At 40.5% G+C, this 25867-nt stretch overlaps 2 protein-coding genes and 1 long non-coding RNA gene across 7 annotated transcripts; 1 reads left to right on the top strand and 2 right to left on the bottom strand.

Annotated features, from left to right (window-relative positions):
• Positions 1 to 567: 567 nt before the first annotated feature.
• Positions 568 to 6440, top strand: LOC146677378 (uncharacterized). Its single transcript, XR_014913601.1, has 3 exons — positions 568 to 662; positions 1797 to 1881; positions 6315 to 6440. It is a non-coding gene; the product is annotated as an uncharacterized LOC146677378 (long non-coding RNA).
• Positions 3526 to 17763, bottom strand: LOC146677377 (cytoplasmic polyadenylation element-binding protein 4-like). Of its 5 annotated transcripts, none has more exons than XM_085421477.1 (11): positions 14250 to 17761; positions 12253 to 13372; positions 12046 to 12144; positions 11088 to 11181; positions 8919 to 8942; positions 8338 to 8514; positions 7969 to 8058; positions 7754 to 7872; positions 7120 to 7234; positions 6853 to 7034; positions 3526 to 6562 (listed from the first exon to the last, which is right to left on the bottom strand). In XM_085421477.1, exons 2-11 carry the CDS (start codon positions 13315 to 13317, stop codon positions 6335 to 6337), a joined length of 2193 nt encoding a protein of 730 aa, XP_085277603.1. In that variant the 5' UTR covers positions 13318 to 13372; positions 14250 to 17761; the 3' UTR covers positions 3526 to 6334. The 5 variants fall into 5 exon arrangements, with proteins under 5 accessions (XP_085277603.1, XP_085277613.1, XP_085277594.1 ...); XM_085421487.1 differs by having other exon boundaries at positions 11088 to 11178; XM_085421468.1 differs by having other exon boundaries at positions 7754 to 8058; positions 11088 to 11178; positions 14250 to 17763.
• A 2255-nt stretch (positions 17764 to 20018) lies between these two features.
• stc2a (stanniocalcin 2a) lies at positions 20019 to 25015 on the bottom strand. The gene is made up of 4 exons (XM_085421438.1): positions 24702 to 25015; positions 22554 to 22696; positions 21733 to 21944; positions 20019 to 21522 (listed from the first exon to the last, which is right to left on the bottom strand). The coding sequence occupies exons 1-4, from the start codon at positions 24841 to 24843 to the stop codon at positions 21159 to 21161; spliced, it is 861 nt and encodes a 286-aa protein (XP_085277564.1). The 5' UTR covers positions 24844 to 25015; the 3' UTR covers positions 20019 to 21158.
• Positions 25016 to 25867: the final 852 nt, after the last annotated feature.

Here is a 25867-nt window from a genome sequence, read left to right as displayed (position 1 = left end):
TTTTGTATTTTTAACTTTTTTTAAAACATTTTTAAAATGAGAAAAGGAAAAAAAAATACACAACAGCAACAGAACGATGTCAAAATCCGTTTTCTGTGTTTGTGTGAGACAGTATATACATGTGTGTGTAACTGTCCAGACAATTCCTCTCTCTTTTCTAGCCTTTTCCGTCACTGAATGTAGTTGTGACAACCACCTGTTTCAGGCTGTAATCCCTACACACAGGTACGTTGCATTTCCCACACCGACATCTGACTATCAGGCACGTGCAGAGGGGGGGCTAGAGGGGCTTGAGCACCCGCCCCTTTCCTGATGAGTGCCCAAAGTGCCCTTTTGTTGAGGCAACTTTTAAATTTTTTTAATTTTATTTATTTATTTTTTTATGTGTGTTTGCGTGCGGAGTCCTGTCTGTGCCCCTCAACAATAATATTTAACTATTAATCACAGTTTTGCTAAATAAAAGGATCTGACTTGCATCAGTCACATGATCACATTTAACCAATGATCACCCTTGACGGCAGAACGCGCTGGTTACGAGCCGGGAACGAGCTCACAAAGAGCACGCGCATTTTTTGCGGTCTGGAGCTGTAGGAGAAACACAAGTTAACTCAGAGACACAGACTTACTATATTTCTTCCATACAGACTGATGCGATAAAACCAGTAAGTAGGTGTGCAGCGTACACTGTAGTCTATAGCACCCAAGAGTATCAGCTTATTACGTACACGTTGGTAAGTTGTCTTGTAGCAACTGACGAACTGAAACAAACGAGCGTGCTGTGTGTGCAACAGCGTGACAAACATTACCTGTCTTTTTATTAACTGCACAAGTAGTGCTGGTCATAGCTGCTGGCTATCTGTGTAAGGCTGTCATGGGTCTGTCACCGTTTTAGAGAACATATTTAGTAAGTAAGTTACAGCGCTTTTCCTGCCTTTCTGGAAGGATTATATTTCACTAAAAAATGATCTAATATGCATGTTCACAATTATGCATTATTATAATTATAATATATTAAAAAACACACACTGTATTTTAAAGAACATACATTAAGAAGCAGATTATATTCGATTTATATTTTAAATAAGACAAAATTTGGATTTTACAGCAGTAAAATTATTGTATCTCTACAGTTTAAAAATGTAATAAGCTTTGCCCTGCACAGAGTGGATAGTGAAACAAATGGAATCATCATAAATACATTATTTCATATTTATTACTTCCCCCTCCTCATTGCTTTATTATTGTAGCTCTAGTAATAAATAATAATGTAAGGATTCTGGATCAGCACCGAGATGCCCATAGTATATACAGTATTCTGAAGAAGGTCTAAAATGTCACTGTGTGTGTGTGCATGTGTTTGTTTTATGTATATGGATTTTTTTAAATTATTAATCATGATATAACATTGTCCAGACATGCCTGGTAAGGACATGAGGAGGGAACAGTAGGAGCTGTGTGAGGCTACTAAAGGCAGTGCTATAACATTTTTCTGTCATCATTTTATTATAGATTAAGTGCAAGAGTTGTTAGGTGTGGATAATTAGATTATAGTTTATTGCAATAGCAAGTTGTGCCTTGTTCTCAGATGGACAGCAAGTGGAAAGTGATATATGAAAAGATGGGATGGAACGAAGAAGAGAAGCAAAGAGTGATTCACAGGCAGAGCCTAGTTTATTTCTCACAGTTTTTTGTTGCCTTATGGTTCCAAGCGCTGTCACCAATCTTTGCATTTTGTTATTATCTCATGACACTTGTTTAATCAGCTACCATCTCTATGGACTTTTTAATGTCTACAGTCTCAGATCAACACAGCCCTGCCCTCCAGCACTATCAGCTGCAGCAGCAGCAGAAACCCCTCAACAGCAACATTGTACCCATCAGGTAAAACATCAGCTACGTTTGCTTTGCCTTGTTGCCCATATTAGATTCTTGATGAATGTGTGTTGTTGTTATTCAGCCTGGTTCAATGTGCCCCTTTTTAACTTTGAGCATCCGCCCCTTTAAACGTCTCTGCACGGCCCTGTCTGACTTTACAATCTTCATTACTTGAAATTTTGTTCTCTTGGCTTGCCCTATCTGCTTCTTCTCCTGTGGCCAAGTTGTGGTTTTTCTCATGCCACAGCTTCCCATTGCTTCAGTGATCGATGTTTGCAGTTGGGAACAACCATCCAGTTGACTTCTCATATGTGGTGTGGCAAGCTCCTTTGAGAGCTCAGTGAAAAAGACCCGTCATGGATTTAAAATACCATTCTTGAATTTGGGGCGCTAAGCCGTGGAAAAGGTGTAGGCATTCAGGGCGGCAGCGTCAAGTTGTACAACAGCACCATGGGCCACCTCTAGGTTCTACACTGGCAGATATATGTGCCATCTGGTCCATAGTATCTACACCTCCTTTGGTCTTATAGAATATGATCAATTGTGTTCCCCCCCCCCCCCCCCCCTTTCTGGTATTTTTATTCACAATTTAATTTTGATACAATGTGCTCAGGAGTACAACACCCATTCCTTTCCTGTTGACATAGCTGACCATAGTAAGTTTGAATCCTAACACTGTGCTGTAAGCCAGGACTCTGAAGGCTTCATCAGAGGAACGATGTCTGCCTTAGGCACACTGGGGAGAAAGTTAACTGTGGTGATGTTGCATTGTGTGTTTCTGAATCTACTGGACAATGTTTTCCTTCAGATTCTATTGAATTTGCCTCCCTGTAAACCATTCCAAATACTGCAAAGAGGATCCTTGCATCACAAACCCAGAAAATCTTCTGGTCATACTTGACAAGCTTGTTTGGCATGTGCAGTAGACATTTGAAACCTCCCCCTGTAATGCACAATCACTTCTGATGAATTGCTGTCTGAATGCTGAATGAATGCTGTCTGTCATTTGTAAAATAATATTAAGGACCACAAAGTGTGGTCCCCCCAATTCTTTTTGGTTATATAGAGATCTCTAGATCTCTATAGATCTCTAGATCTAGCTGACAGTTACAAATCACAAGTTCCCATGAAATTCCATAAGAAATGAATGCAGGTCATTATTGACCCACTTATGGACGTCTGGAGTATTATTTAAAAAAAAAAAAAAAAAAAAAAAGTATAAAATACATAAGGTTAGAGGAATAGCTGGAACATGAAACTTAATTAGATGTTGCAAGATAATAACTACAGGTTTAGCCCAAGGACAAAAATCATTACCGTCTAGAAATAGTTTGTCTAGATTAGCAGTTTGCACTAACAATCTTCTATGCTCCCATACTGTTTGCAAATTTTTCACTTGAATAAATTTAAAAAGAAAACAAATGCAGCTACACAGGCAAAGATTTTCAGGACAGAAGACTAAACAAGCAACAGTCTTTAAATACTGCTTAATCTGAGCAGATTTAACCCATGGCTGTGCCACAAAAAAAAAAAAAAAAAAAAAAAAAAAAAAAAAAAAAAACCCTTTCACAACAATGGCAATAGATGCGCGGTTCCAGTTTAGAGAATTTCCCGTTAACACACAGGACAGATTCTTCCTCACAGCGTTTTTTTTTTTTTTTTTTTTATTCGTTCAACATCTCACATTACAAATACTTCAAATGTATGCATACAGTTACAAACAGTTGGCAGCAAATGAATATATGACATTAGATCTTTGTTTTACTTCAGTACTACAAACCAACTATAAAAACTGACGTCTGTATTGTAGCGCAAATTAATCGAGAAAATATAAAAATTGGAACTTACATATAAATGTGAAATGACTTTAAAAAAAATCAAAATGATATCAGGTAAAAAAAAAAAAAAAGTTAATAAATATAACCTTCCCATCATTTAATTAAAAACTATTGAAATTTTGCAATCAAGTAATACTAACAGACATAATCATTTTTTTCCCATGTGAAAATGTGGAGCACAGATACAGCAATTAGAAAAACTAGACACGTCAACGAGTTGAACACATCACCCCAAAAAAATATGACAAAAAAAAAAAAAAAGAAAAAAAAACTGATCAAAATGACAGTAATTCATTTCAACTGAAAATATAGCAAACGGTAAATACATTATCGACCTATTATATACACAATGTTTTCAATCACAGTAGCATGGTTGTAGCAAAATATGTTAATAAGCACAAAACTAATGTTTAAAAATAAATTCAGGTATAAATTATTTTTTTCCTTTTGCAGACATCAGCATGAACAATAGGAAACAAAGGTGTGTAAATGACTGCATGGTTTATATGGATTGAATGACTTACACTGCGGAGAACTGTTTCTGGAAAGAATAAGTATTGCACATAATGGCTCAAAGTTAACTTGCAACATTAAATCACATTCAGGTTATGTCCCAAAGCATGCCACATCACAAAGGGGGTCAAAGTGATCAAGTCTCCTCACCTATGTCCTACTGAGTGTCCTCTATGTTACAAAAAAAAAAAAAAAAAAGACCTAAAGTGTTGTCACCGTGTAGATTGCATAAACATCACGTCTGTGTAAAGGAAGGCAGACTCAATCATGTAAAGAGAGGCTACAAGAGAGGCAATCTCAAAGAGAAATAAAGAAAGTCAAAGAGAGAGAAAAAAAAAAAAAAAAAGGAGATCTAGTGCATTATATTAGGTCCTGCATTATCACTAGTCATTTTATTTCTTATGCATGCCAAGAATAAGTAGAACTCACAGGCAGTCCCAGAAAGAGGATCTAAATATTCAAACAGCTGATATCCACTCCGGTGATAGAAGGGAAGATTTCACATTGATCAAAGCCAAAACATTTACCCTAATGATAATCTTAGTGACTACACCTAGGAGCAAAATATCAGATTATATGCATTTTCAAGACTATCAAAATCAGTTTAGAAAGGTCTTGCCATGCCTTAGGATCCTGTAATGATGTTTATTAGGACAGAGGAGAATCCATATATGACTGGCTAATGATAGCTTTATATATTTTTTGTTGTTTTGTTTTTTTAAATCTACAGAATCACACTAATGCACCAGACAATTTTCAGATTTACCAGCACTTAAATATATAAAAGCTAATTGAAAATTATATTAATATCATTCTTTTTTGTTAAATTAAGTTTACCATAAATGCAGATCTCTTAGTAACAAAGGTACAAAATTATTTTTCACCAAGTGAAAAAAATGAGGTATTGCAAAAGGAGTTCTCCCATCTGTGAAAAATGTGCCTAAAATGACTATTGAAAAAAATATTTAGAAAAGTAGTGCATAATAAATGTATATATGTTCATGACAAAATAATCAACTATAAAACACTGTACAAAAATCAGCAGGCCATGTATAAAATAATATCTTTATCTCTGTGACAGCAAATTCTAGCTACTACCATATCCAACCACAACACTTGTGAGAGAAGCTCCAGTCACGGTAGAGCGTGCAGTGGTACACCATGAGGACAACTCAGGGAGACTGGACTGTGCATTCCCATTAGTTTGTATTACATTAGCATGTTAGCTTCCAGTGCTAATATCCCTGACAATATAAAGTGAGTAAATACTACTGCCAATACCTGAGCCCTGAGGGCTGTGTCTTTGTTAGCTGAAACTCACAAACCAAAACTCCAGCCATTCCTTAACTGTACGAGAACATTATCCTGATTACCCTCAGATCAATGACTGTTTTAGGTGATGCGTTTAGGCCAATCTTTGGTTTGCCCTTTCTGGTTACAAAGTGTTGACTTTTAAACCAAGACCTGAAAACTCATGCTGACAATCTTAAACATGTGTACTGAACTGAGGGGGAGATTTTTTTTTTGTCTTTTGTGACGTGGCCAGATGCTATACGCTGAGCTGCTTGGAAAACTCAATCATCCATCCATCCATCTGAAACAGAGTTCCACCACTGTTCACCTCAACCATTTACATTAAACCTTTGGTAAATTGTACAGTTGTTCTCTAATCCTGCAAGCAAAAAGTAAGAAAATGCACCCTTCCTAAACTCCCATAGTTAGTATACTGATTTAGGTGTGATGAACCTCACTTAAATTTTATGTTACTCTCATCAACAAATGTAAGCAGCTTTGCCAGCTAATATGAAAAAAAAAAAAAAAAAAAAAAAAAGGAAAGAAAATATAGTCAAGTCAACAAGAAACACAAATCCAAATATAATGCATCCATATGCTCATGCACACTGAAAGTCAAAACATAAATGGGATTTCACTCTTCTTAGCATTTACTTTTTGTGGGCCCAAGTTTAAAAAAATAAAAAAATAAAAATAAATTATCAATATTACCATTTTTTTTCTCAACTTAAAAGAAAAGTGCATTTATTTTTCATCATAGCCCATACCCCGCCCTTAACTACCCCTTTCTCTCAGTCCCTCCCAGGTCTCTTGTCTCAGTTCCAGCGGAAGGAGATGTGTCGTGGTCGGTCCCCTCCTTCCTTCACCAGCGGCTTGTGGAACTCGCGGCCGGCGCGGGAGTGGATTGCTGCCCAGCAGTACTCACAGTAGTACTGCAGACAGGTCACATTGGCGCAGAAGAAAGGAGCAAACTTCCCTCCGCAGCGAGTCCCCTGGCACTCATCGCACAGCTGGTCATCCAGGACGTATGGCTTCACTTCCACCTGGGACGGGGGGGGGGGGGGGGGGAGAAGGAAGGAAGGAAGAAAGAAAGAAAGAAAGAAAGAAAGAAAGAAAGAAAGAAAGAAAGAAAGAAAGAAAGAAAGAAAGAAAGAAAGAAAGAAAGAAAGAAAGAAAGAAAGAAAGAAAGAAAGAAAGAAAGAAAGAAAGAAAGAAAGAAAGAAAGAAAGAAAGAAAGAAAGAAAGATATCTGGTAAGTGGGAAATTTATATTTTGAAACATACCATCTACATTTTCAGGATACGAATATGGAACTAGAATCGGATCAACTCACCCGTTTATCAATCTCCCCATGCTGCAGTTGAACAAATCGGGCACTAATGGCTGCAATGTAGCTTTGCTGATTGGAGAAGGCCACTCGCCCTGCCCCTTTTGGATACTTCAGTTCAGGATCTGTGTCGATCCCAGCATAACACACTCCCCCATACAGACGGTCCATGATCATGGCAAGCTCAACTGGAATAGCAATGAAACTTAGAGTGATTTTAACAGTTTGAATCTCAGAAGCTTGATACATTTATTAGTCACTTCAAATGTATACCTGCACGCAGGGGACGAGGGACACCTCCTACAAAGATAGTCTTCCTTGGGTCCAATGGCTGAGAACCATCCATTACAAAGTCACTATCATTTAAATTCCAGGGCCGGATCTGGACCTACAAAATTTAAAATGCATAATAATTTCCCCAGTGTCCTACTTGTTTCTGACCAAGATACATTTAGAACTGATAATTTTAAGGCCTTGGTGCTCATGTAATATAGATTATAACAGTCTGAATAGTCTTGTCGGTTGCGGCAGGGGCTTTTTACAAGAAGCCTCTTGTGTGCTGCATTTAGCATACAGCAGAATGCAAAACATTTGTAATGAGGATGGACACAAAAAAAAAAAAAAAAAAGAAAAAAAAAAAGCCCACTGCATCTACGCTGGAAGTGATTCGCTTGTTTCACAACTTCGAAGTTGCTGGCTGGTCATTTGCAGGCTCTTATTTAACTATTTAACCTTAGTTAACCCCTCTAATGTATTTACTACTGTTAATATTCCAGTCAGTAATATTCTTCAGTCTGGAAGTTGAGGAAGGATTGTTAGGTCCTGCACGTTTGGCAACGACACATGTGCGATTCACATGATTGCAAGTCACTTCTGGTGTGGATGCAGCTTTAATGCTAAAACTCACCGGTTTGTCTTTGATGGTGGGGCTGGAGACACACAGGTAAAGCTTGCCATCCTCCTGAATGCAGGCATCAATCAGGGCCTGAACAGAGCTCTCATCTTGAAACAGCAGGAATGCATATCCTGGAAATATTGGGCATTCAGAACAATGAGTGCTCACCAGAAAATAAATTTTAATCTGAACGGCACAAAATATCAAATTAAACTTTTCTGATGCACCTTTGGGTGGAAAATAGGACTTGCTTTCTGCCTTATGAGGCCAGTCCACGAAAAGATGACCAAACCGACGGAAACTGGCAGTGATTTCATCTAGAAAACAAAAACCCAAAAAAAAAAAAAAAAAAAAAAAAAAAAAAAAAAGAACAGTTAGTCAACAAGCACATCAGCAAACCTATTTAAAATGGCACTGCATATCACTACCATGCCACAGGACACCATTGATACAGTAGCTGAAATATAACTTGTAAATATATAACTTAAATCTAGAAATGCCATAAAACACGTGAAAACACAAAAAAGTTGTTTATATTTCATTATTGTAAAAACTGCAGTTAGTCAAGGACCCCCTTCAGGTTTAACATGACTCACCTTCATCTATGTCTGGGGGCAGCCCTCCAACAAACACCTTGCGTGAATATCGCTCCACACGTTCACCATTAAGGGATGCAAAGCAGTGGCCTGGACCGAGGCCAGCAAGCCCCTGGTCACCTGACTCATCATCTCCAAAAGAGCGCTCATCCTCCATGGGGAACAAAGACGAATGACCTAATCGAGAGAAGGATCTAATTAACACATTTTAACTTCCAATCAGAATTAATCCAAATAAGTTCAATCACAAGAAATAATAAAAAATAAATTTAAAAAAAAAAACCAAAAAAACAAAACAAAACAAAAAAAAAAAAAAACAAAGGACAATTGCCACTTCTTATCCCGCAATAAAATTAGGATTACTATTAATACTAGTTCTTGATGGACAGCCTGCAAAGGTGTAAACTCTCTGAAGAGGAAAAAAGGATCTCAAGCAGTGAAGACAGAATAATCAGTGATGCAGACAAAAATCAAGCAGACAAACAGAGGCAAAAACAAAGCAATCATGTCAGAGGCAACTGATGCTGTTTAAATCACATCGAAGAAATCAAAATGACAGACATGACATTAACAAGCTTTACCTCGTCTTCTCCCATAACTTCTTGCTGCATGTAAAACAAAACAAATTGTTTTTAGAAAAACATCACAAGATAAAGACATATAGGAAATTTCTATCAACCATTTACAATTAGTTGTGAAGGTCTGGACTCCAATTTTAAGAAACTTTTTTTTTTTTTTTTTTTATCTTAGGACACTGTTGTCTGCTATGCTGACTTCAGCTGAAGTATTGCATATCATTCAATGGTAGAGGTGAATGTCCGCCCTAGTGAAAGAAGCTGAAGTTTACTGAATGACAAAAAAAACAAAAACAGGAGCAGCTTCACAAAACTGAGAGATGAAATGATTCCCAAATGGAGTAGGAATTCTATTAATTCCCTTCTCTCATGTCTAAATAGCTGAAATGAGGGGGGGGGGGGGGGGGGGGGGGTGTTCTTCATGTACAGGAAAAGGACAGCATTTAGTAAAAAATTTTTAGAAAAGGCCACAAATGCAACTCACATTGTCAGTACAAGTAAACTAAATGTGCATCTTAGGGCAATATACATTAAAATGAGGCCAAAAATGTGTGTTAAACCACTTCGTTTCACCTCTGTGAATATGACCACAGGAATATGATTTTGATTACTGAGAAGCCAAGAGAGATGGAAAAAAAGAGATGGAAAACATCCTAATTTAAAATGGCATGTATGACTGTATAAAAGATCAAAGACCAGGTTTTAAAAAAAAAAAAAAAAAAAAAAAAAAAAAAAAAAGTACGCACATCCACGCTCTCGAATTAGCATTAACAGAACTGGCTGTGATGCAAAATGGCTCCCTTCTGACTGATGGTGACAAAAGGTAGATGTTTTATTAATAAGGGAGTCTGCGTCGAGATCAAACAAATGCCAGTGGAAAAATGCTGCATATGATTGTTTTCATAACTTAATAGAAGATGGGTAATGTTCTGCACTGAGAGACTCAAGACTGCGTTGGCCTCATTCACAGTGTACGTGGTTAGATTTTAATGCATGTTTGGGGGAAACCACCAAGGCATTTATGTGGCTTTGTAAAAATCAGATTTGACTTTGTGCCCTAGTGTTCATTTATGGTTATCTAATTCACTTAGTCTAAGCCGGTCTTCGTAGCCCACAATAACTGCGCAAAGGAATTACCAAAATGGCTGCCGGGGAGCCATGGAATTGTTTTGGTGTTGAAAGGTTGCAGTCAAATAGTCTTTTACTGGTTGGAATTTTCACAACTTTAAGGAAAGGTGCTGCTCCTAGAGTTTAACACCCCCCCCCCCCCTTCCCAAAAAAAAAAATAAAAATAAAACAAATGAATGAATCTAAATCATGAAACAATCTTTAACAAAAGAAAGAGATAATGCGCCGAGGGTTCATGAAAACACCCGATCGGTATGACCAACGAGTAAAGCTGGGGTAGTTTTAGTTGATAGAAAAATAATGAGCAACACCTGTAAATCAGTGTTAAATTTCTTCCAGCAGCTCCACCCACAGCAAGCAGTGGTTCCACCTTTGACCCCAAATTATTTAAACTGGGTTTTTATACGTAGGGTGGACAACCTGCACGAAATGACACTGTGTCACATAAGGTGAAGCATCTTCAGATATGGGTTTTTGTAGGCCACCTTTTTTAGGAAGATTTTAGCTTCACGATAGAAAAACCACATTGACAACATTAAGGTTGCATAATTGCACAGCTAGTCTAAAGTGCACTCTGATTATCTTGGCACCGTGGTTGTCCTTAAGAATTTTCCTTCACATCCTGCCTTGACCTGATGTTTTCCATTAAGGTTGTTGGAAAGTGTTCAGGGAAAGCTACATTAACTTTTTGGGGGGTTTTGACTGTCTGACTGCAACCCAAGAATTGAAAATGATATAGGCATCCATATTGGAAAGGTCAATAATATCCAAACCCACTAATGCAACGGTTTGCCTGCAGTAAGCACGGATTTAATAAAGCTGAATAATATTTGTGGGTAGTGCCATTAACATCAAAGCACAATGCTGCAAGAGAAACATTCAAACATAACATATGCAATTACATATGCATTTTGCTACTCAAGTCCTGCAGGGGATATGGAAAAAATTCCTACGTGTCGAATAAACACAGATTTCTGAATACATTTATTTACAGCCAGCAATGAGAAAATCTAGCTAGGTCTCACTGTTGTTAGTGTGGGAACCAACCTTTTAAGGAATCCTGCTCAGCCCTCATAATGTCAATCAGAGAGTTCTCCAGAGATTGCATACTGAAACCATCAAAGGACCGTGTTCTCTCCTGCTGAAAGGAGGGGAAAACAACAATTAGCTTCCTCACTTCCCAAAATCACCATCTAAAGCAGTATAAGCTGTGAGATACCCATGATGCTAATAAGTATTAAAAGGAGAAATAAAAATTCATTTTTCCCTGTGGTGACATCCAGCACAGAGCACTAAACAGAAAATGGAGACAAACAAAGTATGTTACAAAGTCATCTGCATTCGCTTGTAATGTGACATCTTTCCACTGAATCTGATAGCATCTGATAGGAAGACACACTGCATAAAATGAGCCGGTGAGAGAGAGAAGAGAGAAAAAAAAAAGAAAAAAAAAAAAGCTACTTTCGGTTTTACCACATTGCAATCAATACAAATTCTAACCAAAACTGAGGAGAGTTGGATTTTTAAAAATTCTAAAAACAAAGAAAATCTGTGAGCAACACACAACTGGTGATAAAGACTACATAAGTAAAAGTGTGTCACTTTATATAAAAGCATATCAAGTGTGTTTAAAGCTGCAGCAGAGCGCGAGACAACTCGAATCAGGACAGTAGGAAACCCATGTGATCAACCAGATGATGAGACAGCTCTTTTAACCAAATGATCTAGATAAGATCTCAGTACACAATAAGTTTGAAGTCATCCGTTTAGCTGGCTTGCCTGTCACATCTCCCGTTTTGCTCAATGGTTCATTTGTTACATTTGATACAGTTAAGCAAGTATGACAGGATTACATACTTAGTCTGTTAAAAATACACAAAGCACATATACAATCACAGTCCATATCTGTTCATCATTTCTCACAATACCTACTGAACTTACTTAATTTAGATATTGAGTAATTCCCTTAACAACAGCCTGTGTTTTATTTTAGCTGTATGCCTACCTGGAAAGGATAAACACTGTCATTGCGGCTCATGCTGTCCTCCACCCAGCCCTTGTGGTTGATGCCAGAGCTATTTCTGGGGAACTTTTGCAAAGGAACCTGGAGAAAATGTTAATAATTGTATGACAAGTCTCTTTTATATCAGCAAATGCAAATATCTACTATGAATATACATAGTATGAGATTAACCATGACAGCCCTGTCTACCTGATTGTTAGGGAAGGACTTCTTCAGTGGCGAAATAGAGTTCAGGCCTGACATCCCGCCGCCGACACCCCGTCGGTAATCCCGAATCCCCTGTGTACCTCCCCAGCCACCATACCCACCTGGGCTCCACGAGGTGGATGTGGGAGTGGAGGGGCTCTGGTAGCTTCCCCAAGGGGAGGGAGGTTTGTTCTGGGTAGGAGCAAGGTGGGGCAGCTGTGTAAATGGTCCAGTGCGATGGGGATGTGGAGGGAAGGAAGGCTGGGGTTGATGAGGGCTAGCTGGGGAGCGCCTGTGCTGCTGTGGAACCCCTTGTCCCTGGGGATGGTAGTGCTGAGGGTGAGGTGTGGGAGGGTGATGCTGGGAGACTGGCCCAATCTGTGGGGAGAAACTACCTCCTGCTCCAAAGCCAGGGCCAGCATGGTGGGAGAAATTGTGGAACAGCAAATGTGGTCCATTAGCATTGGAGCCAGCGGGACCAAAGAAACCTCCAACGTCTTCCCCAACCACAGGAGACTGGGTAGATGGGACAGCAGGAGACCAGTTGTTGAAGCTGGTCAGAGAAGATGAGGAAGAAGTGGATTGTGCACAGCTTGTACCCATTCCCAGGGTGTCCTGGTAGTCAAAGCCACTTAGCACCGGAGACTCCATCCTCAGCTTCTCCTTGCCAGCACTGCTCTCCAAAGTACCCTTCTCCAGGGAGCCGTCGTCAGGTAGAGCTCCCTCAAGCTCTCCTAAGCCTCCACCGGCCTCCTGCTGGCCTGGAGACAGGGCCTGAGGCTGGGCCTGGACCTGAGATTTCTCCTGCATATCCTGGAGGTCCAAGGCCTTGGACTTTTCTGACTCCAGAATCTCATCTTGCATGTTAGTGTGCGGGGTTACTGCAGGGAACAGCCAAGCACTTCCCCCATTGGTGGAGCAGGTGTTGTTTACAAAGGAAGGGGGGCTGGGGGGGTTGGAAGGGTGGTGAGAGTGCTGGGGTTGCAGGTGAGGAGGGATCCTTACAGGGAAAGTAGATTTGTTGCCACTGCCGTTCTTCACCAGAACTCCAAACCCGTAGTCCCCCATTTAGGACACCCAGTAAATCTTAAGTTCACTTTTGACTTACTCAGTCTTCTTTATCCTAAAATGTGGTAGAAAATGTATGACAAAATTTCAAAAGATTGTTAGAGTTGGCACCTAGAAAATAAGAAAAAACACACACACAGCCTTGCAAACGCAGTAGATGTGCTTGGGCTGCACCCTGCCTGGTCTTGTGATGCAATCAATGAGATTAAATCATTGACTCGCTTGGCTATGGGAGGCCTCAGATGAAATATAACACTAAAGCAGGAAGGCAACCACGGAAAAACAAGCGCAGGCAGCTAACAGTCTAAGCTTGTGAAGCTGACGTCTCCAAAAGGTCGTTACGCAGCTAGCAGCAAGCTAACAGCTGCTCCGCCACCTTCCATGTGCCCCATTAATCATGCAGTCACTTTTAAAGTACGTTTATGCATTGCAGGCTAACCACGAACGCTCAAGAGTCACGGCGACCAACACCACGAACACCTACCGAATGATCTCCCTTTTCCAAGCAATGACCTCCCGATAAGCAACCACTTAAATACAGGAAAATGTTGATGACGTCTCCAGTCTGTTCTGAATCTAGGGTAGTTCCCTTCACCGAGCCGCTAGGCTAGGATAATAGCTGATAACCGCAGAGACGTTGTAGCATACTGGCACAGCAGCCAGAAAGCAATAAACCAGTTCAGTCGCTGCAACGTCTCCTCGAATTTCCGTTAGCGTCAAAAACCTCAGAGTTTTTCGCGACGTGACATGTTGGAACCGGTGTGTGGCTCTTTAAACGACCTCGTCTGTTTCGTGTCCTGTATGTTCAATGTCACACAGCCTACCAATCCTTGTCATCATTTCTACATCCCGAAATACCGTGACGCAATTTCGACACCTACTCCAACGTAACGACAGACGTGTGTAAGCGTCGACATGTCGGGCATAGCTACCTTCAGTTCGGCGTCATGACCTTATCGTTTAGATGTTGCCATATTTTAGCGTTTTTTCCTTTTTCTGCATTTCCTATGCAGCCGGTGTAAATGGTCTCCACTCTCTTCTAGATGACAGCTGGACCAGTCGGGAGACACTTCCGTCTACAAGCCCTGCCCCCAGCTCCAACAGCTAGCCAGTGTGTGTCAGGATTTCCCTCCGTAGCCCCGCCTAAACAACCCTAGCTCTATTAGCTGATTGGCTAATTGCTAAGAGGAACCACCCATCATACGCCTTCTCGATGAATGGCAGATACACCCAAGACGCTCTAGTCCCAAATAAGGATGTCTTGAAATTGTAGGGAAAAGTATTTTATATAAGGAAAATTATCTGTATATTTTTTTCTGTCTAAACCACAATGAAAGAGTTAAAAAAACATATTAATAATTTCAGTCACTTTTAGGCTTTTAGAGTAAAAAGCCAGTATTTGCAACCACCTTTTTCAAATGCAGATGAAATTATTTGGCTAAGCAAATGTTTGTAGTATTATATTGGCCCTGAAAAGCAGCGTACTTTGGTAGCAATAGATAGATAGTAGGGAGATTTTATTGATCTGCTACAATCCCTATCCACAGCATAGTCCCGCATAGCAATCTCGTTAAAATAAGCTGCTGCTATTTTCAGAATGTAATCGAGCTTGAGAGGTTCATTCATTTCACTTTGGCCAGTTGTCTTCTGATCATGCCATCATATCATACCTTCACTTACTAGATCACATTTTTACACAAGAATGTCATCTTCTACACCCATTATCCTCCTGCAAACCAAAAGTTTACATAGGTGTTTAATTTCCCTCTGGAGAAGCTGATTCATTAACAATGTAAATGGCCATTCAACAAGAGATGAAAGGTTGTCTTGTTCAAAAGGAGTGCACTTGTTTGCACAGCGTATACATTACACTTGTGGTAGTAAAATTACTTTTGTTTAGGCTAAACCTACTTAAGAAAAACAGGGCTTGTTTTTTTAAGAACACGTGTGCTTACATTCATAACCTTAATGGTTTTTATAATAGTATCCAAACAAGCAGACATAACTACTCCATTTCACTTCCTTTCCAACCAGATTACAAGTTAATGTTTGCCTTTACAGTGTTCCTAAACCCCCAAGGCAGACCCACCCTTCATTTGTAAGTGCTAACAGTAGTGACACACATCACTTCTTCCCAACCATGTCCTGCAGGGCCTGTTGGGTTGGTTTAACAACACTGCATTGTGTGTTGAGCTTTTGGAGTCTTGTGAAAAATAACAGGCAGCTGATCCGAGTGTTACTAGTTCAGTATTATATTAATGTTATATTATTTGTGTGTTTTAATGTATGCTGCACATTTTGTGCAACCATCTGCTACGCCATTGTGCCCATCAAGAGTTCAAGCAATATAAATGGTATCATTTTTTCTGTCTGGAGAGCAACATGCTCTGTATTGACAGTATAAGAAGAGGTGGAGCCTTCAGCTATGAGGCACCTCCGATTAGGCTTAGAGCTGTGTTATTTGGTAAACATTATAGTTTAGGTCGGCTCAGATGACCCTGGATGATCCCTTAGGTATGCTGGTATAACTCAGGCCTCATATGCTATTTCCACATTACTATTACATGCAGTTATCTTTGTGTCCTCTCTTGTTGGTCTTTGTCCTCTCTATCCTTTCTTTCCATGGGACTTTTTCAGGTATTTCTGGCTCATTTCTGTCCTGGCCCGACCAGCCTGCCGAATGTTTATTAGTAAAGCATGTATTTTCTTCAAAGTTAAGGCCAGCGACCACAATTTCTAACTGCCTCAAGATAACTGTTGTTCTGAATTACTGTTATATAAAAAAACTGACCTGAATTAAATTTAGGTAAAGTGAATTGCATCGAATTGAAAGTGTATTGAATATTTCCAAATGAGAGTAGGCCTTGCTGCAGAGGTTTCATGTGTTTCATGCAGCTCAGAAAATAGATTGGTGTGTTTGACAGCTGTAGCACACACATACAGGACATCTGTCTTTTTAAACCCAACAGTAGAAGGAGGTGGTGTGCACACTTTAACCCCAGATGGTTCTTAAATGATTCATCCATGAAACTTGGGCACCCAGTCATTTATTCATTAGTTCACATTGGAGCACACGGGGCAGACGTTCACAAAGCGCCTGGAACCAGCTTTCTCAGGTTTCGCAGCTCGGAGGCACATCCTCTCTTGCTTCTGTTCAGTCTTGTCTGAGATATGACTGTCGCTTCAATATTGACAGAGCTCAGTTGCCATACCAACCATGAAAGCTGGGAGATTTCTGGTCCAGTCAGCAGCCCATTGTTTGTCCAGGAGGTCATCCATCTCTGACTCAAAGCATGGTTGTAAAAAGCTTAGCGTGGCACCGCATAATCTCTCTCATGCTCTCTAATCCTGTTTGACGCCACACCGTACAGTTAATGCTAGCAGAAATGTTTTATACGCCACATAAATATAAAATCAAAAGTAGGGAATATGTTCACTGTGATATGTGACAAATGAAAGAAAAAACACAAACCCCCTTGATCCCTACTAACTTGATTTGGGTCCACTTGTCCCCTTAGAACAGGGATGGGCAATTACTCTTCCCAAGGGGTCACATGAGAAACTGGATCTGTTTTGGAGGGCCGCACCAATAAGCTGAAATGCTCAATATAAATTATTTATAAGCTTAGTGGTGTGACCCTCCACAACAGTCCAAGTTTTCCATGTGGCTCCTTGGGAAAAGGAATTTCCCTCCCCTGCCTTTGAAGAAATCCTCACTGCAAATCAGTTAAAAGAAATCTTTTGAATGACAGTCTTTATACTATGATGAAACATTTCTGTCATTACGGGAGTTATCGCTTCTGGAATCATTTTCTTTTAATCTGAATGATAAGAGGTTTCAACATATAGTTTGATAAGTATGAAGAAAATGGCGCAATGGCCTTTGGAGTCACAATTATGGACTGACACATTAGTCAGCATGCTCTACCATCAATATTATCACTGGCAAAAAACAAAGTGTGGAAACTGTCCACATCTTGGATAAGCAGTTAAGAAAATGGAAAAATAAAAAACTGGAAAAATAGAAGTCTGGCAGAATTAATACCACAGTGCATTAGACCTGTTCTTGAAACACACTGTGGCCCAGCATCTTACCTCTTGGGTGTGGTATGAACTACATATGAACATATGGAGAAGTTTAACATATAACATGCAATGATCTGAAGGTGACTCTTCTTTCTAAAGAAGGGACATTTTATGATTTGCAATGAAACCTATGTTAAAAAACGAAAGACACATACCTATTTGAATAAAAAATAAATAAAGTGCAAAAACAAGATACATCAATGAGGTTGGTATCAGACATACACAAACTCACGATGGTTTAAATCCATGTTTTAAGTCAGAAATTAACTTAAAGCTAATGAAGAGGTTAAAGCTGTATTCACATTTTTGACATTTAGACTCTAATCCTGGCCTTATGACGACTTCTCTGTATGCTGCCGATGTCAAAGTAAAATGTAAACCTGGAAATATTTTGTCTTTATTTCTTTCATCTATAAAACAATTTGTAGTTTCCTTTCAGAATCTCAACTTTTAATAATCAATCACCTGCTTCCTCCAGTTAGTTTTGTGTCAATAAGCAGAGATGTCGCCACCCAGTGGTTAATCCCTATCACTACCAACTGAGAAATGCAGCAGTGCACAGTGTGCAAAGCCGAATCACACAGAACTGCAGAGTGTCCATATCTGAATTAAGCCAAATTATATAGTATCACAGACATGCTGCTGCCTTTCTCCCCTGCCACACAGTAAGACAAATGGAAAAATAGAATACAGGATTTGTGTGACTACCACCTTTGTGTATGACCTACAAGTGACTTTAGAAGGATTTTGAGCACCTGAATAAAAGGTGAAAGTCTACCTTTCAAATCAGAGCACCGTCTAAATGTTTGGTGAGGCAATGTACACTGTTGGGCCTTCTCATAAAAACTGACACCCTAAACCCAGCCCCGGCATTGCATACAATCCAGAGCTGCTGACGTAAATGTTTGGGCCCTTTCAAAAGAGAGGATATTTCCAGTCCTTGAAACTTTAAACACAGTCCGTATTTCACTGTCAGAAAGGAGGCAGCAAGTCAAATGAGAATAGGGTGTCTTTTAACCTGTGGGTACACCTGAGACGTCAAGGCCTTCTCTGCTAACTTACTTAGAGCTGAGTAAATGGTTTGCCTCTGGTGTCTGTTTGCAGTTTTATGCAACTTTAACATTGATAAAAAAGAAAGAAAATTGCCTTGAAGAACACAAAATGCAGACAAAAATATTTTAATGAACAATGTTCATCTGACTTAAAGAGTCCAAAGATACTTCAAGGGTTATAAACTCAACATCACCCAAGTAAGTTACAAGTCTCTAGATGATGTCCTGTAGTTTGAAGCAGTGAAAGCAGAGACTTTGTGCTTAACAGAGGAAAACCTGTGATGTAGTTATGGAGCACTAAGAATACAGGAAACCTGGTTAGTTTTATTTTCCTCTGAACACATACAGGGCAAAAAAAGCCATTCAAGCCACTATAGTATTACAAAAAGCCATATCAAACGTTACAAACATACAGTACATTCTCATAGGATTAGCTTATGTCTTATGCTGGGATGTCACAGGAATCCCAACTTCCACAAAAAAATAATAATAATGATAATAGTAATAATAATACTAATGATTAAAAAAAGCCTCAAAGTTGCACTTAAGATCGTGTCTAAATGAGTGGGAGAATAAATCTTTATCTTTAGTATGTAGTAAAAGGAGAAAAAACTGTGAAAAAGCTTTAACTGAGCCACAAAATCTGAACATGTCTTATTTTTATTTTTGCACAAAGCACTCCTCAGCATGTGGTGAAATGTGTTCATAAACTGCACTTCCACAACTGAAGCATGTGACTGGCCTGAAATGGTCAAAAATCTGCATGTCTGTGCCCTAAAGGAGGAAAAGAAGAGTCCTCAGAGAAGGAAAGACAGAGTGAATCATCACATTTAAGAAAGAAAGAAAGAAAGAAAGAAAGAAAGAAAGAAAGAAAGAAAGAAAGAAAGAAAGAAAGAAAGAAAGAAAGAAAGAAATTGGGCTCGTCTCACTCCTTGCTCCACTCGTCTCTGCCTCTCTGTTTTGCTGGCTCTTGGCTGTGACCCAGAGGAATTCTCTGGTGGCCTCTGTAAATATAACATTTAGAATAACAGCGCCAGAGCCCCCGTGTGTGGACTTAACCCAGTTCCTGGGTCCTCGCTGTGTTTCTAACGGGTAGAATAACAGGCCTTCATGTCTGACCTAGGTATGGGACCAGAGATGAATAAGGACTAATTTATATGGGCCAGGAGATCTGGAGGGTTTCTGTCAAGCCTCTTTCCTACCCACTGGGACACCGAGGAAGGGCAGCATGGCTCGACCTGATTCAGTGAGGATGCAGGCCTTTTTGGTGCCGTCGTCGAAAGGAAATCCAGGCTGCTTAAAGGAAACGGTCTCTGGCTAGAGGGTGACTACTGAGCTAATGTGGTCTTATTTCTCAAGCTGCACTGGTCAAACACAAACCAACAATGCAAAATCCAAGACTTTGTGGCTCAACACCTTCGCAAAATAGCTTTAACATTAAAACCTCCCTCATGACACAGTATAATCGATTCAATTAAAATCACAGAGAAGCGGTCACGGTGGACATTAATGACTTTAGGCACGCTGATGTTTATGATTGTTTTTTTTTTTGGGGGGGGGGGGGGGGGGGGGGCATTTGAAATCGAACATCCTCTTTGCCGCTGATAGCTGACAGTCACACATTTGACATTTCAGCTGCTGTTTGTGAACATGAGTGACGGCTCCTGAAACCAAACACACTGACACCGATCTGCAATGTCTCTGACACACAGTTTCCAGAGCTCTATTAACAATGAATGAGAGTGGTGTGATACTTGCATTTAAAGTAAGACACGTGAATAGAATATATCTAATACTCGTGAAGCATACAGATTCCCATTGACTGTTGCCCAGAGAGTGGTGCCAGGGTGACATCGACGAAGCGTCTCTGCGCTCTTATTTCTAGCTTTGCGAGAGACTTATCGATACATACAAGTGTGAACTAACTGCTCATATTCGTAGCATTACATTTTCATTCTCTTCTGAGTGGACTTACACTTTGAAGAATGCACATATTTAATGGCCGTCATGCACTACAATTCATATGTGCCAGAACTGGACTTAAATCCTGTACAATTTGTATTAATCATCAAGTATCTATAGTTATAATACATATCTCCACTTTGAAAACAGCAAATAGTGTATGTTACATATCTACAGACCTTTGTGTGATGGGTGCAATACTGTGAAGAGAATGACAGACAGCACACCATATACTATGTCATCAGTATTGCATATTGTAACTATATTTATACATGTTCATATAAATATAGATATTCTATGTACATATTGATATTTCAACTTTGCATAAAGAATAAAATAAATAATACAAATATAATCAAATCTTACAGTGAGTATGATTTGAGAAAATGCTATATTAGAGCCAAAATAGTCCTAACAGCTGAAATAGTCAACAATTGTTATTCATTTTTAAAATAATAATGATAATAATAATAATGATAATGTGGCCTACAGTCTGGCATGAGCTACACCATGATTACCCTGCACATTTACCATGTGGGACTGCTGGAATGACTAGAAAGGGCGGAATAAGGATAGGAAAATTCGGGGCTTGTTTCCTTCAGCTCAGTCTATGGGAATTTGTGTGTGTGTGTTGAAAGGTGTGCGAATATGTGTGTGTTTGTAGTTGTGTGAAGGTGTACACAAGTCTGCAAGTGTGGCTTTTAAATGGTGTAGGAGGTCAAAAGTCCATTTCCTGAGCTTTCACCTCCGGATGTCGGTGGCCTTGGGGTCTTCCTCCTCAGCCACCACTCCAGCTTCCGGACTATGACGGCGGGGTCCCTGGCTGCGGTTACGTGGGTGAGAGCTGAAGCCTGCCTTACCAGCTTTCTCCTTTTCACCTTGCCGCGGCAGGCGAGGGTGCTCCGGTTCAGGCTGTGAAGGCATGAGGTGGCGGCGGTTTTCGACTGGGGTGCTGGCAGGAGACGGGGCCATTGAGGTGCAGAGGCTCAAGCTGTCGCAGAGGGCCCCCCAGTTCTGCTCACACTGTAGTCGGACGCTGCGTGACAGCGCCTCCTTCACTTCCTCTCCACAACTCAGGAGAATATTCACCAGCTCTACATATGGACTGAGCAGAGAGAGGCACATTAGGTTTGGAAGTACAATAAGCGTCTAGCAAATGGATAGACTTCACTGAGATGCATCTTTACAATCAACAGAAGAACAAATAAAAATATCCACAAAATCGTAATTTTTTTTCAAAAAAGATCTGGGATTAAAGAGAAGGGACGGCTTAGAGAAAATACTGCTCTAAACCTGGTCCAGATCAGTCCCTTACCCTTTGGGGAATAGATCTTGGAAATGGATCATCTCCACCATGACGGCCACGTTCTCCTTAGCGGCAGAGCACAGGTTGTGTTTGATGTAGCACTCTCTCTGGAGCTGGAACACCATCTCCTTAATGGACACACACTTTCTGCTGATGCAGCCGAACTTGTGTCGCAGACCATGCGCCATACATTTCAAAGCATCCTTGATGAAGGACTTCCCCTATGTACACATAAAGACGGGTTCCCTTTAAGTTCCTAGAAAATCAGCTATAGAGCAAGCTCATGTGGTGTTCCTTCTCTCTTGCATGTATAGTACTTACACAGATAGCTTTGGCATTTTGTGGGTACCGTACATCTATTTTAGTAGTTTTGGAGTGTATTTTTGGTTGTGTTCTATAAATGGTAACTACACTTTATTCACAAGGAAAATGGACATGTAATTCTGTAATCAGTAGTCAAATACCGCTGTTCTTCTACTGAAATCTTCTGAAATGTAAGTTCCTAGTATGTGACCCTATAGGCATATTAACACCCCAGTCAAGCCTGGGTTGGCAGGGTTTCAACCTCTGCTATGTATGAAAAGGGAGCTCACTGGGCTTCTAGCCAGCTGGCTCATGACGCTTAGTCCTAACTGTACACACATCACTCCGCTGAAAGGCATGTGAACTTGTCAAGAAAGGGAAAAAGAAATAGATGATTAGTTCAGGGCATGTATGATCGCACTTCTAAAAAGAAAATTGATGATTCAGAAGCAATGGACTAATAAAAAGGAAAGCTGCCTCTTGTTTTACCATTTTCTTTTTTGCTAACAGACGGATTAGTTTAGTACCTGAGAGTCAAATTTGCCAGCGTTGTGCAGGAACGTCATGCAGATTTCCTGTAGCCCTCGTATCTCGCAGGAGTTGTTCTCAAAGCACTCAAACACACCGCAGCCGACATCCCCTGCACTCACCAGGCAGTGCTGAATCTCAGCTGGAAACAGAGAACAGGTTAGAGGAGGGACCTTATCATCTGCTCTCAGCATAGAAAGCACGCAGACCGTTACAAGCGTGCTGGCAACGAAGACCATACAGCTTGGAGGCACAACTCCACTTCAGTACCGATTGCTGCACAAATCATAAAGCTGATGTGGCGTATAACTATTTCCACAGATGCTGTTCGTGTGCGTTCTCTCTAATAGAGAGAGAAAGAATGCAGGGGAGGGTGTGTGCAGGGATGAGAGGAAGTCTTAATTTCCCCAAGCTGAGGGGTTCCTGCAGAGGAACACTTGGTGACAGATATTACTGTGTCATTCTGCACCACAATCCATCTGCACTGCCTAGCATTGAGATAGGATGGTGCATTGCAGATACAGCCTTAACTACTTGTGGAGGAAACACAAGCAGCCATTTCAGTGTCCCCCCTAAATGTGCATCAACAAGTCTTGCACTCTTATATTTGCAGAGCCAATCAAGTGCATACTGAAAATGCAACAGCAGTGATGCAAGCACAAAAAAGAGAACTTTTCACATTTACATCAAAGGCTTGTCTCTTTCCCCCTTTCTTTTGTTTTAACTGCAGGCATCAGATACAAGTATCAAAAAAACAAAAAAAAAAAAAAGGGCAGAATCACATCACAAATCACAGTGGGACCCCGTATCAATTTTAGATTAATGTGGCAGATGGCAAGTTACCTCGTGAGGCAACAGAGCATTTACAGTTCAGTCTGGCTCTGACAACCGTTAACTGTTAACTTAAGTAATACATCATTACACAGGTGATAAGTTTTGGAGCTGGTAACTGATGGGCGTGAGAACAGTTTTTGTCTCACAGTCAGAGTTGCGCCCTGTTTGCAAGAAAAGGAGACTCTGTCTCGACCACAGCAAATAAAGGATTAAGTGTGACTTATTAGAAATCCCGCTTGTCAACAAAGAGCCTCTTTTTTTCGTGGTAGTGGTGGTGGTGAGGCTGTGTGTGTGTGTTTGGAGGAGAGAGGGGCGGGGGCTGCTACGGGGGTTTTGTAGGCACTGAGTTGAACTTTAGTGCGCAGGAAAAGTGAGCCGCTGTCAGCAGTGCTTGTTTTGGCATCACGGGAATGTGCTTGGATCGTACGAGCTTGGCCGCAGCTTGCATTGAATTACACAGTGGTGTTACCAGGGTCTCTGCAGAGAGAGAGAGAGACCTGCATTGGAGTTTGTCCCCATTTTTTTTTTCAGCGTGGAGGAAAGATAACAACTAGGCTCTAATATTTTGACACAGGTTCACATGGTCGGTCTCGACCAAGACTTGGGGTCTGTGAGGGTAAAAAATCACTCAATATAAAGTGCAAGTTCCAGGGAAAGAGCAGCAGTCCGAGAAGGTGATGGTGGTGGTGGTATTGGGGCTTTGTGTTAATTGGGTGAAGCATACTTCCCCCCTTTTTTTAATGGTATTTAATAAGCACTACTGCCTCAAAGGATTGGTTCAGTAAATTAACTCCAGCTTGCCTTCAGCGCAGACCAAGCACCGCACTAGTGCACTCATTACCGCTCTACTAACCTGCACACCTCACCCAGCACTGATATCAGGAGACAGCCTACACAGCGCAGACATACATATTTACATGTATTTTTTTTTAAGCAGCTAACCACTGAAATAATCAGCTGTGGCACGCGCGCACACATTAACAAGCGCGCACGCACACCTAGATGCGCTGCCGTATACGTTGCCTATTACCTTGCGCCGTTCTATTAATAGTTTACTAACATACTGAATTTCTATCTGAGTATTTACAAAATATCGTCTTTCGCAGGTATCGAAAAACGTCTCTCGAGTGAAACGTCGGGATTTAAGTTAAAATAAATAAATAAAAATAAAACATTATTTTTTTTTTTTTTTTAAAACGGATTTGCCAAAACCGACTAAACGTGCCTCCTGCATGGTTTAATTGTGCAGCCACGAGAAACACGTGTCCGGTCAAACCCCACGACTCTTACCTCTATTGCCACTCATTTCTTACCTGTGTTCTGCAGCGAGAGGCGTCCTTTCTGGCTCGCAGGTTTCTCCGGGGGGGTGTCATAAATGTCAATATTATCCGTTCCCACTACTTGCTCCAGTACTGACAAAACCAGCAGCAGCAGCACGGCCAGATTGACAAACATTGCTTCTCCGACAATGAGCTTCTATCCCCACTGCAAAGATTCGGCGAGTGCGAGTGTCTCTGCGTGGGTGAGGGTGCACCTTGGATCGACGGAGCTGCTGCTCGGTGGCTTATGGGGCAGCTGTTGGACTGAATGCACGAGCTGGAAGTGATGCTGCCTATATTTCTAAGAGCCCCGGGTGTCAATTTGGATGAAGGAGTTAAGCAGGTGTTGTCGGTCGGGGCTTTACAACCAATCAGAGACGCAGAAATCCACGTCCAAGGTTTTAGGGGAGTGTCCAGCGAAAAGTCCCCTTTTTGCCATAAAAACTGACCCTCTAAGGCAATATTCATGAGTAAGCTGACTTGAATTCTACAATCAGCATAACCCTCAGACATCCAATATCCCAACCAGACGTTTAATAGTCTTTATCTAGTTGATTTGATCTAAGATAAGCTGCAGTTCCTGCTTTTTATTGCAGCAATGAAAAGTAAACAGAAAGTCTGCTTATGCCATGGAAACACTTACATAGGATACACAGAGCAGTGGGAGATTCAAGACGCATTACGCTTACCAATATGCTGGAAAATGTAACATGTGTAATGTCCAAACACTCTGCAATAAAAAAGCAATCTGATGTCAGTGGATCTGCAGCTTACTACTCATTATTCTAAGGCAGCTTTTAAATTAAGCGCAGTGTCGACAACATGTGTGAGAACACTACTTCCACAGAAGGTGGTTGCAAAGTTTGCTGTGACAGAAACGCTTAATGAAATTTAACTGCCTGGCAATTGCACACCAGCCTATTAATAATATACACTGATTTTAAGGTTAGATTATAATAACTTTTATGACTGACTGCTGACTGCTATAAATAGAATTCCTTAACTTTTTTTTATGGGGAACTACATACAGAGAGCTCTGTTACACAATTCCCAGTTTAGTCTGTGACAATGAGTTCCTACTCACTACTACAGGGAGTGATCTAAGAATAGAGGACAAACACTGGCAAGGTTGCACATTTGGAGACGCTTGAGGAATCTTT

The sequence above is a fragment of the Rhamphochromis longiceps genome, linkage group LG2 (assembly GCF_057381845.1).
Source record: "Rhamphochromis longiceps isolate RC_006_pf linkage group LG2, R_longiceps_female_GT1.1, whole genome shotgun sequence".
NCBI lineage: Eukaryota > Metazoa > Chordata > Actinopteri > Cichliformes > Cichlidae > Rhamphochromis > Rhamphochromis longiceps.
Note: the sequence above shows the minus strand (reverse complement) of the source record. Positions and strands in the feature narration are given on the sequence as shown.